This window comes from Mesoplodon densirostris, chromosome 14 (genome assembly GCF_025265405.1).
Source record: "Mesoplodon densirostris isolate mMesDen1 chromosome 14, mMesDen1 primary haplotype, whole genome shotgun sequence".
In the NCBI taxonomy this organism is placed as follows: domain Eukaryota; kingdom Metazoa; phylum Chordata; class Mammalia; order Artiodactyla; family Ziphiidae; genus Mesoplodon; species Mesoplodon densirostris.
Window position 1 is genome coordinate 46942032 of NC_082674.1, and position 17671 is coordinate 46959702.

General features: G+C 40.1%; 1 protein-coding gene across 4 annotated transcripts in view; it reads right to left on the minus strand.

Annotated features, from left to right (window-relative positions):
- Positions 1–14706, minus strand: part of EFEMP1 (EGF containing fibulin extracellular matrix protein 1) — a 69780-nt gene extending 55074 nt beyond the window's left edge. Inside the window, exons 1-5 of one of the 4 annotated variants that reach the window (XM_060118017.1) lie at positions 14491–14705; positions 13684–13724; positions 13164–13251; positions 8602–8650; positions 8037–8438 (exon numbers count right to left, since the gene is read on the minus strand). In XM_060118017.1, the coding sequence (XP_059974000.1) occupies positions 8037–8438; positions 8602–8650; positions 13164–13244 (532 nt within the window). In that variant the 5' untranslated portion in view covers positions 13245–13251; positions 13684–13724; positions 14491–14705. Of the gene's footprint in view, positions 1–8036; positions 8439–8601; positions 8651–13163; positions 13252–13683; positions 13725–14426 lie in introns of all 4 variants that reach the window. The other 3 variants (XM_060118015.1, XM_060118018.1, XM_060118016.1) reach the window with 3 other exon arrangements.
- Between the last annotated feature and the right edge of the window lie 2965 nt (positions 14707–17671).

Below are 17671 nucleotides of genomic sequence, written 5' to 3' on the forward strand. Positions count from 1 at the left end.
GGGACACAGTTTGGGAAGATACTGAGACAGGGCTGGAGGAACACATTAGTATTTTGTTGGGGAGAGTTACTGAGGATGGAACTAGTCATAGATGTTTGCTCTGCAGTGCTTCAGCATCACATGTACTATCAAATTTTGTTTTCCTCCACATACCCCTATCCCTTACCTCATTAGCATTCCTATCAGCAGCACCCTGCTTCTGGGGGACTCTCCTGGGAAACCACTCTTGGGCAGAAGGAACATGGACACAAAGCTGCTTTTCGCTTTTTCTGCTTGGCTATATATAAGATGGTTACTTCCCTCGCTATTCAGATCTTAATTTCCTCATCAGACCTCTCAACTTCCCCTCATCATTCTCTTCTAAATGTTCCATTCCAGGGAGGAACCAGGCTTTTGTTCTTGACAACATTTCTGGGGACATGTTCTTTTTTCTGTCTAAATGTGGATTTTAATAAATTGTAAGCATACCTGTATCACATATTTGTTTTGCTACTACTTTTGGCAATTCATTATGTGCTTCCTGTGATGTCCCATGTGTTAACTTTCCTGAGCTATATATTTTGCTTCTTTTATTGTTATTTTATAATTCATGGGTTAATGATGGTCAGTTCCCTGAGGACAATGGCCACTCCTTCCTTCTACTTTTATTCTATCAAAGTGCCTTACAACAGAAAGTGGTTCTTAAAATTTGATTGGATTTTATTGAACATTAACTGAATGGTTTTGCATTCTGTTTGATCAGTTTCACTTGTGATATTGCCTGGTTACCCTTGACTAGTATGGATGTACAATTATTTCAAAGGTAGTTCGAGTTAGTTGAGTTGAGTTAGCCGAATATCTCAAGTTTTTAAGTCATTTTGTACACATTTACATAACATTGATTCATTCTCTGTCCCTCCTTTTAATTTGAAAAGGTTATTTGAAATTGACAGCAATAAGCTGTTCATGCTGCTGCCAGTATCCTGGCACTCAGTCTTCCTTTCATGTCATTTCTTCACTTCATCTTTATTAAATGTTTACAAATCATTTAGGTTCAAGCTACAAGCCTGCAATTGTGGCTAAATGCTTGCAATGACAGCTGTTTTCTTCTGCCAATATTTGAATGCAGTTTTCTTGATCAGTTTTATTTTTGAGTGTGCAATTTGCAGTTACCTCCTGGAAAAAGAAGCATGGTAATGAATTTCAGATGTGGCATGAATTACTTATTTGTACCTTCATGCAAAATCAAACACATTTGGGGCAAATTTTGTTTACTCTTTGGTTTCAAAGAATAAAATTGTGCCAATAATTCAACAAGTGCAAAGGCAATCCTTACAAATGGGGCAATTTGTTGATTTCAGAGACTATAGTTTGAAATTTTCTGCTGGAGAAAGATATAATGAGCCAGTACCAGTGCACATTCCTGAAGTTACCCAGGCTTGCAATTCTTGTCTAATCTGCTTCTTTTTGCTTCTATGGGGAGAGGAAAGTTCATTCTACAGATTGTGTTAACTAGTTTTAACAAGAGTCTTCTTGCCTTTGATGGCAAGTAAATCTGTGATAAAGTTTAAATTGAACAGAAGATACTTATGTGAATACTCTTCTAATATTTGATGATATTCACAGAATCTAAAGGAGATGTCAGCACTGCATCTGATATTGAAAGGATCTCCTATCACTTTGGTAACCAAAATACACTTTAAGGCCAAAATCAGAGTCAACCTCCTCCTCTTTCACAACTCTACATGAACTGAACCTCCAAACAACAATGTTTGTGCCTTGAGTATAAGGGGGATGCCTATAGAAGGTAGGGGTATCACAGCGCCAATCCTTACCATAGCCAGAACATAACTGCAAGTTTCACTTACTGACAGTTTAAGGGCAGTTACAGCATTTTACACTTGCAGGTTTTATAGACAGGTGCAAGATCTCTTGTTTTCTGGTTAAAATGTCCCCTTTTCCTCTAGATTGCACATATATGTCCTTGGTTTGGGGATATAGTCCTAACCAGGACTCATGGCCAATAATATTTAGGGATCAGAGCACTGGTGATGACAAGAAAAGTGAGAGAAATGAAATAGAAATATTATTCTGTCCTCTAAGTAGAATGTATATTTTAGATGTTTTCTCTTCATTACTTCCCATATCCCACGTAAAGTATTCTGACCTTACCCTCTCGTTTTTATAACTGAATGCAGCTTCCTGAGGTTAAGATTAAGTTAGGCCATTGGTTTTCACACTTCAGCAGGGATCAAAATCATAAAATTGTTAAAACACAAATTGCTGAGCCCCATCCCCAGAGTTTCCAATTCAGTAGGTCTGATGGGGCCCAAGATTTTGCATATTTCTAATAAGTTACAGGATAATGCTAATGTTTCTGATCTGGGGACCACACGTTGAAAATCATTGAGTTAAACAGTTATACAACTAGTCTTTTGTTGCAGAAGAGTGATCACATTGACCTCTTCCATTCTTCCACCTCAAATAATTGTCACTCAATTTTTATGAAGGAATTTTCTGACTATGCATGAATCAGATAGATATACATATTATCTATAAAATGTATATTAAAAATGAGTCTTAAATTAACAGAAATTTTATGACTACAGTGCTTGGAAAAGTAAATTATGAAACAATGCTAGATTTTTCAGGAGGAAATCAATGCAATTACACTGCATCAGCTTATTTTAAAAGCAATTAAGTTTTCTCCATAAACTCAACTCCTATCCATTTATATGGCCTTAGAGAATTTTCAGATACTCAAAGGTAATTAACAACTAAACACAATGAACTATTAGTAAGCTAATACCCATTTTACTTTGTGCTTGAAATATTTAGTTTCTGTTAATATCATAATTTACTCAATTATAGTCTTCCTTTTGCAAAATATCTATTTTCTGAGATCAAAGCTCTTCGCTTGGCTGTATAATTACATGTAACAAAAATTAGGCATTTCCTCACAAAACTAACAGGAGAAAACAGAGACCCTAATGACATTAGTGAGGATCAGCAAAAGGGTAGTGTTTGAAAGTTGTTTGGTAATGACAATGCCAAGTATGCTAAGCTACTTGATTACACTATAGTTTATAAATCCCCTTTTGGATATGTGATCATTTAAGTTTCAAATGAAAGAAGCCGAAGAGAGACATCCCTAGCATCTGAGAATCTGTACATGTTAGTTCAAGTTTCTGTTTTTTAAAGTAGATGTATAGATAATAACATTTTTCCTTTTCAAAATAGTATTTTAGTTATCCTTATGTTTATAAAGAAACGTGAGGAGGATAATAGATGGTCCCCAAGAGCTTAGAGCTTTTTAACCCTGAGTGTAATTTTTTCATTCCTTTAGGCTTTCCAAAAGGCAACAGTTTTTTCTTTTTAGCTTTTTAGTTGCTCCTGTGTCATAGGTAATAATAATACAAATCAAATAAAATCATTGAAAATACAATTGAAAATTGAAAAAAAAATTTTGGCAAATAAAACTTTATAATTGAAGTATGGTATTTAATTTAGCTGAGTGGTAAAAATTTTTCCCAGTGGAAATGAGGAAAGATGAGCTAACTATGGTATGACATGTATCTAAGTATGTAGGTGCTAATGTATAGGTATTCTACACATGCAATCTAGAACAATGTGGAAACTGACAAACTGGCGGGATCCTGACAACTGCAAAGAAAGGCTCTGTCCAGGTACATAAAGATCAATGAAATATGGTTTTTCAAAGTTCAAAACAAATAGAAAAAACAGTCTTACTGGACAAACAATGCCTTAACCTGAAAAAGTGGCTCTAACATTCGACTTTTTCACTGTTGGCTGTAATGTGCAGGACATTTGGTTATTGGGGGTTTGCTAGGGTGATCCACAATGCCATTTCCCCAGGACTGAGGCATTTCCAGTAATGTGGGACATTAAGTTTTCAAACCAGGAAAATCTTGGGTAGACAGGGATGGTTGGAAACTCTAGGGTATGCTTTCACATCTCTCAGTTATACCTTATATTAACACAAGCCAGGTATTGCACTCTGGATTTAGCTCCACAATCAGCTTCCTTAGACGTTTGTATCAAGTTCATTTTTTGATGGTATGGTTTCTTTAGCAAGTTAGTAACGATAACTTGTAAACCCTGCATGAGGTTAGTAATGACTTAATTGCCAGCTATGCAAAATATTCTACATTTAATTTTTTGAAAGTTCAATTAAGTGAACAAATCCCTTTGAATTGGGCAATTGATGCTTTCTCTTATTTGCCAGTTCCCAAATGATTTTTTTTTTCCTACAAGAATGGGGCTCTTGGAAACTTATATATGATAAAAAAAATTATTTCTCAGCTTGAACTAGTGATTTCTAACTCCATATTCCTTGAAGAAGATAACATAGTGACTATGCACTAAAGATCCAACTTCCTTTTGGAGCAGATGAATATCTGTTGTCTTTGAGGTAGATAATATTTCATGGAGAAATGAATAATTTCTAAAACTTAATTTTTACATGACTCCATGTATGTAACACTGAAATGATCTTCATGTAACGCGATAGCTGCCAAAGATGGAACCTGTCTTTGAAATTCTCTGTGTGAATGGCCTCCCCAGTATCACGCTCAGTAGGCAAAAATTACCTGAGAAAAACTGCTTACTGTGAATTGATATTTGGATGTTATATTTTAAACCCCTTGGTTTTGCACGAAATTGAAAAACTCTGGACAAATAGATGAATAAAAGTTAAAGGATCATGTTTTCACTAAATGTTAAAACATGGAAAGCTGGTTAAAAATATATTTATAAAATAGAATACATTTATTTATTTATATATTTATGGCTGTGCCACATTGCATGTGGGAACTTAGTTCCCCAACCAGGGATTGAACCGACGCTCCCTGCATTGGGAGCTGAGAATCTTAACCACTGGACCCCCAGGGGAGTCCCTAAAATAGAATACATTTTAAAATATCTAGTGGTATTTAAATTAGGTGGCAACTGTGATTGGTAATAGTGCATTCAAAGGCACGACTGACTTTAACACTGAAACACAGTTCAGATTTCAGCCATTACATTAAAAATGTCCTCAGCTTTAAGTTATGTAATGATAAACTGTACCTGTTGAAAAATATATGTGGGAAAAAGAAATAATTGTAATACATACACGACCCATCTACAGGCATTCATTTATTCTGATCCAGCAACCACAGTAAATGTATTTGGACTACTGGTCATAAGTATGCAACATTTAAAAGGGAGTGGAGATCTTTATTAAAACAGAAGGCTCCTCAAACTCCACAATGATGTCAGTAATGTAGGTCCTTGGAGCACATTATTGTTTCAAGCAGAGGTCCCCACACTTTCACATTGGTTATAAAATATTATTTTGTGCTGCTGGCCTGGAATGAGAATGTCATACATCTGCAGGCAATCAGAAGAAACTGGACTGCATGTTTGATTGGCTCAATAATAAATGGGCACAAGTGTGACTTGACTTATGTTAGTCAGATTCCCTAGACAGATTATCCTGTTGTTATCATATGAAATAACCCCCTTTTATCAACAATTAAGTAAATCCACATTTATGGGCGCTTTGCAAAACTGTAAGGTGGGAAGAAATCCAACTTAAGCCTTAAGTCATCCAAAAAACTTTTAACCCTACTTTTAATGATACAGACCCCCAATCCCAAATTTTTGAAATTAGTTGAATTATGCAAAACAGTTTGGGTTGGAAATGCCCTGTGTGCACACAATCAATGAATATGTATTTAGCATCTACCATAAGCATTTAAGAATTTTAGCTTAGGGCTTCCCTGGTGGCGCAGTGGTTGAGAGTCCGCCTGCTGATGCAGGGAACGCGGGTTCGTGCCGCGGTCCGGGAGGATCCCACATGCCGCGGAGCGGCTGGGCCCGTGAGCCATGGCCGCTGAGCCTGCGCGTCCGGAGCCTGTGCTCCGCAACGGGAGAGGCCACAACAGTAAGAGGCCCACGTACCACAAAAAAAAAAAAAAAAAAAAAAAAAAAAAAAGAATTTTAGCTTAAAATTAAAAAGAAATTCCCACAGAAGTCAGGATTATAAATATTTTAAAAGTAACTTACTTTGTAAGATAGTCTAAATCTTTAAGAAAAATTAAATCGGATTTCATTTTTATTATTCACTTTTTATTATACAGTTTCTACTGTAACCAATGCATGTTGTAAATCCTGAATATGTTTTATTCTAGAAAATTTTCATTCATTCTAGGCATTGTTCTTGCTTTCAACCACAACTGTCAATGGTGGACCATAAACTACTTTGACAGTTTCTGATAAACTATCCATTCATTTACCTGGGTTTTCTTCTCCTAAGTACCATTAAAACATACATCTGAAGTGTAAAAAATAATTCAGTATGTAAAAGTCAATACTTTAAAAATGTCAGTAAAACTTTTCAGTTTCAGGAAAAATACCACCAAACCTTCCAATATAATTATATACTTAAATAACACAATTAAAAGTTGGTATCTGAAATAAATTCAAGGTATTTTTAAACCAATAGTCACTCAAATACACACACCATATATATTTTATATAAATATATATTTATTTGTAAATATCTATTTATTTGTATATATAAATAACCTCATGAGGTTATCTCTTTGACATAATCCTTAAATTAAATATCTGAATATCAAGCAGATGCTGAAGCATTCATCATCAATATTGGAATTCTGACTCATGACAGTAACACAAAACAGATGCTAATACGATAGGTTCTCTGAAAAGTGACACCATCACAGCATGGGTTAGCTCTTGATGTGGGATACTTAAAATTTGAACACAAAATATAAAATAATAAAAGTCAGAGCCTGATAGGTTTCCTTACTTCATTTATAAACCATTTAAAATCTACTATATTTTATACAGAAGATAAAACTCAACACTGGTGAATAAGGGGCAGCATTCTAGAGGACCAGCAGTTGCTTCTTTCACTTAATGCAGCAGCTAGGTGACCCCAGTTGAACCCTTGAGTGTTGAGGGAGGAAGGTGCTCTTCCTCATTCAGGCAGGTACAAGGTAAGAACTCCTGGGCCCTTTCCATTGGCCAGGGGGTACCAGGCACTTATGGTGTCTTATGGGGTTTACCCAGTCAGCCCCTGGTAGTGAAAAAGTAGTCTGGAGCTTCTGTTGCCACGTTAGGCAGATCTAAAAGGGTTTGCTAAGTAGGCAAAGAGGAAGAAAATCCCTTAGCACAGTCCAGTTAGTTAATATCCTACATGTCTTCAAAGCCCAAGATTCTTATCACTTTGCTAGCATGAGTCTACAGCTGTTTCTAGAATACACAGTGATGTGTACTCTTTGTGAAAATAAACAGAAAAACCCAGGCGGATGGTGCCATGGTGCAAGTGATATAAGCGAAATGTGCTCAAATGAGAGCTTAAAAATAGATATAAATGTGAGTGGGGGAGGCTCCCTCCAAGGTAATGAGAAGCAGAAGTCCCATTTCTTTATTCCTCTGTGAGGAAAACAAGTCAGTGGCAAGTTCAATAAAAAGAAAGTTTGAGACCTTAAAGGGGGACATTTGTGGAGTAGCTTGACAGCACAATTTCAAATTCCAAATGAATAATTTGCTCCTTTTGACAGCTGTGACTCTGGCCCCATCTGTCTGGGTTTGAACGCTGGCTCTGTATTCACCACCTGTGTGACCCCTAGTTCTCAAACTTGGCTGCACACTGGGACCACATGGGGAGCTTTAAAAAAATACTGATTCTTGGAACCCACCCCCCAGAGACTGTTATTTAATTGGGCTGGGGTGTGGCTTGGACATGGAGAAGTTTTAAAGGCTCCCAAGTGACCCTAAATATGTGCAGCTAGGGTTGAGAACCACTGATGATCTCTCTGAGACACAGTTCCTCATTTGCAAAATGATGGTACTGGCAGCAACTACCTTTTAGGACTATTGTGATGATTGAATATGATAATGCAGGCAAAGCACTTAGCACAAAGTCTGGTGAGTGGGAAGCTCTCAGTAAATATGAGCTGTTGTCATCCTCACCACAGGTGCACCTGGGCAAGAACTTTCTCATTAGCATAGAAAGTCATGCTTACCTTGGCACACGTTATGCTCACTCTGCTCATAGCCTGTTGCACACTGGATCCGGTGAGAAGGGTTGGAGGGAATGCGCTGAGGGTCAGCTGGGTTCCGCCGGATGACAAAGTTATTTCGACCAGTCTGCACTTCAGCAGCAGCACTGGCGACAAAACCACCCCCAGGCACCACTCCACTGGCTGCCATGCCACTGGCTGCTACACCCCCAGTGCCTGTACTAGAGGTCGCAGCTGCATTGGTAGCTGCACCCACACCTTCAGCTGCTGGTGTTTCTTGCTGCGGTTGTTCATTGTTGACAATAATCTGGGCTGTTTTAGGAAGGCAGAGATATCCTCCATAGTGGTTGACGCATTTCATTCCACCTTTGCAAGCGTCTGGGACAATGTCACATTCATCAATATCTGTGGTCAGTAATAAAATAAGTCAGGAATCTTCTTAGAGGGGAAACAACATGTAAATATATGCTTATGCCTTTTGGGTATAATACAGGCAGGACATGAAGGACATATGAGATGGAGACAAGAGAGCTATGTTCAGATGGGAAGTCTTTGAAAGTTGGCTCACCTTTGCACTGCTGTCTTACAGGATCCCACTCATATCCATCTGTGCATTGCTGTGAAGAAAACATCAAGATGGGGCCAGGAGACAGTTAATTGAGTATCCATTCTCTGAGAAGTCACTCTAAAAGCTTCATACTTATGGCAACAATCTTTGTGCTAGAGGCCTAGATAGATGATGAGGTAGTTTACCATTCTGTAGCTTTTTTAAAAAGACACATCTGTGCACTGGACCACTTCAGGGATCCCTTCTCAATCACCAGCTGTCTCAGCTCTTTTGTTGTATTTGCATTGGGTCCAGTTGCCCATAACCATCTTCTTGGAATTCCTTTCTCTCTGTCCCAATACTAATATTCTGCAATCTCTCTGACTGCTTTTTTGCTTTATTTGCCCCTTCCTCCACACTGTAAATTTTACCAAAAAAAAAAAAAAAATTCAGCTGAGTTCTTTTTTTCAGCCCTTGACAATTTCCTCTCTCTCTCCAAATCCTCTTAGAGCATTCCAGACCTGGCTTTCCTTATCATTCCTATTCAGTCGAGTCCTGAGCCTCCTTCTCACACCATGGCCTGCCTCCTAGCTTTAGTTCCTACGGGTCCTCTCTAGTTCACTCACTGAAGGAACCATCTGTCAAGTACCTTCTCACACGAGGCACCACCCTAGTCCCTGGGAAAGCAAAAATGATTAATACCTTGTTCCTGTTCTCAAGCAGCTCACAGGCCTGAAGAGGAGACAGACAGGTAGGTAAGTTGGAGCAAGATGTCAGGTGTCGTGACACAAGTCTGCCTGTGGAAGGAATGATGGACCCTACCCAGGGCTGTGGGTGGACATGACAGGGTGGAAGGGAAGGCTTTATGGGCAAAGTTACAAGTGAATTGGGCCTTACAGGACTTTTTTCCAGGGAGATATGGGGCGTCTAGGATGAGGGACCACGTAAGCAAAGGCGCAAAGTTGTTAAAGAAGGAAGGAGCTGCAAGTATTCCTGGGTGGGTGGAGTGAGGCTAGAGAGGTAGGCAGGGCCAAACCTGGGAAGCCTTTCTTTGGGATAGACAGAAACTGAATTCTACCTTAAAGGTCAGTGAATCTCAAGCTCCATTATGCTTAAGAATCATTCTGGTGCTTGTTAAAATGCAGATTCCTGGGCCCAACCAAAGGTTCTGATTCTGTAGGTTTGGTTGGGGGCCTGGAATCTGAATTCCTAAGAGGCATCTCAGGTGATTCTGATGCAAGTCATCTATGGGCTACTTCTTGAGAAACGCTGGTATAAGTGATGAGGCCTCTGAAGAAATTTTAAGCTCAAGAAAACATCTGATCAGATGCAGATTTGAGGAAGAGGCTTCGGGAAGGATTGAGCGCAAGTAGAGTAAACAAATAAATAAACTTAAATTCTTTTATAAGAGCTAAGTAAGTAAATAGTAAATTTACTTATATAGCTGAATGGAGACAGAGAGATGAGTTTAGATATTTTACTGATTTGTGAGACCTAACAGGGTGAAAACTAAACTCACTTTATTCCCCAGACTAATTCTCTCTAGTTTCCCCAACGCTGTCCAAGGCACTACCACCTTTCTTAGCACCCAGAATTACAACTTTAACATCAACTTTTCCAATTATTTTCCTTCAAGCTCTGCTGACTTTGTTTCCACTTCTGTCTCTTCCACGTTGGTGTAAGCCTTCTGGCCTCATGAGTAGGCAAGTCTCCTTAGGTGGTCTCCATATCTCTACATGCTGCACACAAGCCTCCATGACAATCTTTCTTTGCTCTCTTGGTTACGTTGCCCTTCCATCTAAGAGCTCACAGTGGCCTGTAAACCTCTCATCTCCCACTACTGCCATCTCTAGGTTCTCCCCACTACCTAGCTTGTTGTCACCTCCTGGACTTGACTTAGCTGTTTTCACTTCTAGCCTTTGATTATGCCACTTTTTCTGATTCAGGTGCCTCTTTCTAGAATAATCCAAAGTCATCACTTCCTTCAAGAACCAGCACAGAGTTCTACCTCCTTCAATATGCCAGTATGAACATTAATTACCTCCTTGCTTTTGTATTTCTTTAGCAAAATGTATAATCTGTATAATAGTTTGTGCCTTTCAAAAGTATTTTCCCAAGGTAAATTCCCTAAGGTTAAGGTCTGAATTTTTTTAGTAAGCAAGTAAACTTAAATTCTTTTGATAGTGATGAGCATTGCTTGTACACACGGCAGATACTTGATGAGTGAATAACTGAATGGACCCTATCTTTAACATGAAAGAATATGAGGCTGTCTTGTGGATATGAACCCATCCTTCTGAAAAGTATCTTTCAAGCCAGGCAAAATGACAGTGCACTTGAATAAATCTGTATGCTAAATAGAGAAGACTTCCAGTTTGTTTTAGGTCTTCAGTTCCAGTACATTCAATATGGATCTACTATTAAACAAGCCTAGAGTGAATTTAGTTTCACCACTTACTGGCTGTGTAGTCTTAAGCAAGTTAGATACCTCTCTGATCTTCAGTTCCACTATCAGCAGAAGGAAGAGGGTGTCACTTACCTCATACTTTGCTGTGAGGATGAAAGGAGACACTGTCTCCACAGTGGAATTACTAAAAATATAGCTACATTTTGTCCTTTAGCCATGAACTAATAGGCATACACAATTCAAAAGAGAATAGGTCTAATCTTAGCACAAAAAGGGTGTCATATTTAGGAAACCTGTTATAATATGATGAACCCTAGTTAGTGGTCTTAAAACTACAGTGTTTAATCCACAGGGAACTTTCTCTGCTAAAGATGAGTAAGATTTAGGTGATTAGCAATGGGAAGGGGGTACAAGATAAGCAATTGTAAAAGCAATAAAATCTTTTATTAGATGAATATAAAAGTGGGTAGCTAATTTAATTTTAGCTCTGTAAGAAGGTAGTAAGTTTAGCCTGAATAACAAAACAATTTCATTTGAAGATAAACAACACATGTATTCATTTATCTTGCTTTATTTATCTTCAGCAGAGGAAGCAACTACATTTACCATTAAGTTAACAAAATATTTATATTAAACCCCATTTGATTTATAGTTGATCTAAACAACAAGGAATATTTGCCAGATGAATACTAACATTCTAGGGATAATATCAAAAAAGTGAGATAATGTTTATTATCAGTAATTGACATTAGCTCACTTTTAATGGTTTTATTTTCAAAAATTTTTCACATTCTTTTGAGTAAGATTACTTAATTTTAAATTGGGAGCAAGCAGAAAAATATGTTTTTCATATTCTGATCCAGGACAAATGTCATTTGCCTCACAACACTGATTAAAGACTAGAAAACACAAAACAGAGGTGCAAACAAACTCACCAGAAGTGAGGTAAGCACTGCCCTCTGTTCTCACCATATCCATTCCTGGCAGTGGGAGGGGTTAGATGATATATTCAATATTTTATTAAACGTTGGTTATATCCATACAATTAACTAATCAAAATTACTTGGAAATATCAGATATGCTAATTAGAAAATGCAAAACCAAATTTCATACAATGCATTTTAAAACCATTTTACCAAATATCACATCCTGGTAACTCGTAAAGTCTATCTGAATGGCATTTATATGAGTTATCAGTTATACTGTAAATGAATAATAGCCTTTATGAAGTCAAGAAAGTCCACTTACATGAGAACATAAGTCACATGCACAAATGAGGTGATGGGCTTTTGTGATGTTTAACATTCCTATTTGACTTGTCTTACTCCTTGAGTTCTGGTTTCATCTGCATGTATATAGGAATTCAGGTTTTCCAATTACTTATACCCATTAATTTGTTTAATGTGTCAGAAACATGTAGCTTACTTTGGGTTTTGTTTTAAAGGGGTTTCCCTTTTTGGCCTTGCACAAATCCTTGCATTTTGGTCCCTGTCTCAAATGGTAATCTAAGAGAACTTTTGTTGTTGTATTTTTAATATCTTTATTGGAGTATAATTGCTTCACAATGTTGTGTTGGTTTCTGCTGTACAACAAAGTGAATCAGTTATATGTATACATATAACCTCATATCCCCTCCCTCTTGGACCTCCCTCCCACCCTCCCTATCCCACCCCTCTAGGTCATCACAAAGCATCCAGCTGATCTCCCTGTGCTATGCAGCTGCTTCCCACTAGCCATCCATTTTACATTTCGTAGTGTATATATGTCATGCTACTCTCTCACTTCGCCCCAGCTCCTCCCCTGCCCCCCAGCCCCCCCGCCCCCGCCCCCCCACCAAGTCCGTTCTGTACGTCTGAGTCTTTATTCCTGCCCTGCCACTAGGTTCATCAGTACCGTTTTTCAGATCTCATATATATGTGTTAGCATACGGTATTTGTTTTTCTCTTTCTGACTTACTTCACTCTGTATGACAGACTCTAGGTCCATCCACCTCGTTACACTAAGTGAAGTTTTGAAAGGACAGGCAATTTACAACGAATGTTAAACATGAAACTTGCTAACGTTTATTATCCGCCACAGCGAACAGCCCACATAGACTGGCAGGAGTGGATAAAGTCTCCCTTGTGCCACAGAATCCCTATGAACCGCACTTATCTCAAATTCCATCACCCCTTACCGTGTACGTGATGGTTTCTTCGGTGTCCTGTGACTTGACCAACGCCAGAGTCAGCATAATTAGGAAAAGGGCTTTCACCATCGTGAATCTCAAAGAAAACACAGCACAAACCGATGCTTAGTATCTGCTGCGGGGGAAATAAAACTTTTGCTGTAAAGTAACAAGCAAGATAGCGAAGGCGGAGGAGGCTGAGGCTCCATCATACCCAACTTCCAATTTACTTTCTCATCTCCCCTCCCCCTCCTCAACCTTCCCTTGGCCAAACGAGGCACCAAAGACTGTAAAACGGCTGCAGAATTACATTTCACTTTACTCTGTCCGGCTTCGCTGAAATATATACAAAAGATATACAGCGTGCATTTTATACTGCACCTACACAACAGGCTCGAGAAAGGGAGTGAAAGAGAAAGAGTACAGTGTCATTAATTTCAAAGGAGACGGTTCATTTTTTTCCGAGGGTTGAAGTGGGGCAGCAAATCTCATATTCCCTTGAACGTTAAGGCTTTCCCTATAAGCTCACCTCCAGCTAGTTAAGTTCCTTGCACAGCTCAGCAGAAAAACCTGTGAACAAATATGAATTACTTGGCTTCAAACTTCTTTTTTTTTTTTTAAACAAAACACCAGAACAAAACTCGAGAGCGATCTCCTCCCCTAGGATAGAATACCTGCCCTTCAGAGCTCCTTCTTACATTCCCCAGCGCAAACTCTCAAAGTGGCATTTCCAGGCGTTCTCTTTGCGCAGCTTTGTTTAAAACCCCCAGGTTGTGTAGAGGAGCAGCCCAAAGCGTCTCATAACCTCGTGCCTTATCAGTCCCTCGGCCCCCGAAATGCTACCTTCAGGATCGGGGCTGCCTAGGGCCGGAACTGGGCAACCACACAGCGGCCCGAAGTACCAATTTCAGGGCAGCCGGCCAGGCACCCCCAGGGAGGCGAGGTCCCCTTTCTCAACTGTATGTTATCAGGCGGCCGTCCCCGGGGAGCTGCTCAGCACTCCAGTTTCTAACCAGCTCCTGTGGAATCCAGGTGCGGCTTAAATCTCTGGCCCCCTGAAACTTTCAAAACCTTGTTTATGGGCAAAGCCCTGTCGGCTGATTGTCGGCACGCACACACATGCCCATCCAAACAGATGTCACCCCGTACTCGCACATGCTGACAGATCGCATTCCTACACCACACACCTCCACCTCCCTCTCTGCCTGAGAGATCCTGCACAGTGTGGGGCAGTTCTCAGGTCCACTGCACCCCTCAGGTCACCCCACTTACTCCTCGGCGCGCGGCTCCGCGGGCACTGGGGGCGCTGGTGTGACCCCCGCTTCGGGGCTCCTACCTGCGCGGCCGCGCTGCGCTCCGGGCCCGGGCAGCGAGGGGAGAGAGCAGGGGAGGGCAGCCCCGTGGGTCTGAACTGGCGAGGTCTGGCAGCGGCCGCGGCGGCGGCAGGAGGAGGAGGAGAAAAGGAGGGAAAGGGGAGGGCGAAGGGGGGCGGAGGAGAGAGCTGAGGGAGGCGCAAAAGGGCTGAGCCGAGGGCTGCAAACCGGGCGGGAGTGCGCGCTGCGCAGCTGGGTCTGCGCCCCCTCCTACAGGGGCTCACCACCACCCGCCTGCCCTCCCCTGCCAGCCCCTCACTCTTCGTTCCCAGACGCGCCGGAACTCCAGGCAGAAGATGGCACGTTTGGCATGTGACGTTTGGGGTTTGAATCGGCCTTGGTGATGCTCCAGCCTCCCGGGCAATTTCTCGTGCGCCGCGGAGTGGAAAAAGGCTCTTCTAGTAGAGCTTGTTGTGAGCGTATTGAGAAATTGCTTATTATTATTATTATTATTATTATTATTATTATTATTATTATTATTATTATTTCCCCAATAGGTGAATCCTAGGAGAGTAAATTAACTCCATTCGTAGAACTGGTTCTTTCGCCTTTTCTTTAAGATACTTTTTTTTTTTGAAGGGTGGGGAAGTGCCTGCTTCCTCAAAGGTAGAAAGAAGAGAATTCATTCATTCCACCAGTATCTGTGACTTACTATGTGCGAGGGCTTGAGGATGGGCCAGGTAGAACTCACACTCACAAGATCGTGAGCTTGGGTTGTTTTCTGGTCTCTCAAACCCCCCTTTTTTATGGGCCCCTTGTCTCATCTACTGCTTTTCTTCTCTCCCCTAGTTCCCTTGTGGGAGTCCCCAGTACTGGTCATTCAACTTTGGGCATTTCACTCTCACCTTTCACACTAATGGTGGAATTTCAGGAATCTGGAGAGAAAAAAAAATATTTTTTCTGGCTTCTTCAAATCTTACCACACAGATTGCAGTTATCTTTGAAAGCTCTAACTCTAAAGTCAGATTAAGAGTTTGCCTCCAAGGCAGTCATGCCTTCTGAAGCAAATACGGTTTCATGAACGAGACAAATGAGACAATATACAAGCTGAAGGTACTCACTCTGACCTCAGCAGCTCCTTCCCCTTCCCTGCAGACCAAAGGAGGGGCAGGGAGATGGTAGGGAGGGCAAGGAAGAGAGGCTGCCAGGTGGAAGCCTCTCTCCATATCTCTGGGGTATGCAATGGGTCGCCAACCCTGCCAGTTTGGCTACAAGCCACACAATATTGGACAAGATCAGAGGAGCTTCACGAGCCTGAACCTTACTTTAGTACATGGGGTTTTGCTAACAGTACTGAAGATTTTGGTACCCAAATTCAAATGTTTGTTTTCCCAATCATTAATGACCTCCAGACTTTAAAAAGTTGGATCTTTGCTTTTGTACAGTAAAAGATCTGTATAGACATTTTCTTCTACTTTTTGAATTCTTTTTACCTATCTTCAGCCCTTTCCCCAGAAAAAGTGAGTTAAAACTCCCAAATTTCTATTCTTAGCCTGGAACTCTTTCTGTACATCCAACTACTGACTTGCTATCTTCAGCTGTACACCTAATGGATATTTCAAACTGAATGGGTCTGCTGATTCTCACCCTCTCTCCCAACCTGCTCTACCCACCTGCTTCACCATCTCAGTGAATAGCAATTTCATCTTTCTGATTGCTCAGATCCAAGATCACAGAGTCATCCTTGATTTCTGTTTTTCTCACACACCCTGCATTCAATTCTTCAGAAAACTCTGTTGGCTCCATGTATCCAGAACTGAACCACTTCTCATCACTTCATTCACGACCACGGTGGCCTGAGCCACCACCATCTTCCATGCGAATTACTACAGCCTCCTAATTAGTCTCCTTGCTTATACCCTCGGTCCCCTGCAGCCATTTCTCAGCAGAAGTTCATATAAATGGAACCCTAGAGTATGGACTTTTTTGCATCTGTTTTCCTTCACTCAGCATGCTTTTGAGATGCATCCTTGTTGTTAGGTGTATCAGATGTTCATTCCTTTTTATTGATGACCAGTATTCCATTGTGTGGATATACCCTGGTTTGTTTATCTGTTCACCTGTTGATGGATATTTGGATTGTTTATGAATAAAGCTGTCATGGACATTTATGTAGAAATCTTTGTGTGGACATATGTTTTCCTTTCTTTTAGGTAAATACTTAGGAGTGGGACCTCTGGGTCATATGGTATGGGTATGTTTAACTTTATAAGAAAGTGCCAAAATGTTTCCCAAAGTGACTGTACCATTTTACATTCTTACCAGCAATATGTGAAATTCTATGTGATATTGTCAGTAATTTAGTTAGTAAGTGGCATCTCATTGTGGTTTTATTTTACGTTTCTCTGATATCTAATGATATTGAACATTTTTATGTGCTTATTATCCATCATTATGTCTTCTCTTGTGAAGAGCCCATTCAAATCTTTCATCCATTTCTTTATTTTTGGTTTTTTGTCTTATTAGTGGTAAGAGTTTTTTTTTTTTTAAAAAAAAAAGTCTCCCTGCGAGTTCTTTGTCAGATATATATTTTTTGAATATTTTCTCCCAGTCTTTGCTTAGCCTCCTCATTTTCTTAATGCTGTCTTCTGAGACAAACATTTTAAATTTTGATGAAGTCTAACTTTTTTGGTTGTCGTTTTATGTTTTGTCCTCTTTATGTACTATTTACAAAATCTTACCTTGGGCAAATCTTGTAAGCTCTATAAACCTCAGTTTCTGCTTCTGTAAAATGGGTAGGATAACACACTCTACTTACGGTTGTGGGGATTGAGAAAGAAACTCATCAATCAAATATCAAGTACATGTGAATGATTGTTCTTAGGTATTACAATATATAATATGATGGGCTATAGTAGACCTTTCTTCTATCCTAACATAACCCAGGATTTTTTAGGTATTCCTTACAATAGGGTATCTCCTCATTAGTCTAAGGTAATGAAATCAGCAATGGCATTTTCTGGCTATTGTTTCAGGGTAGCCCACTGTCCCACTTTGACCAATCAGAACTGAAAGGAAGGATTTCTTTCCTAGGTAAAAGGCTTTCTGAGCTCACAGTGGAGGAGAACAGTGGAGCCCTTTGCCTCAGTTGCCACTGGCAGCCATATTACAGCCTGGAGGGAAGCCAGCCTGAGCATAAGGGTG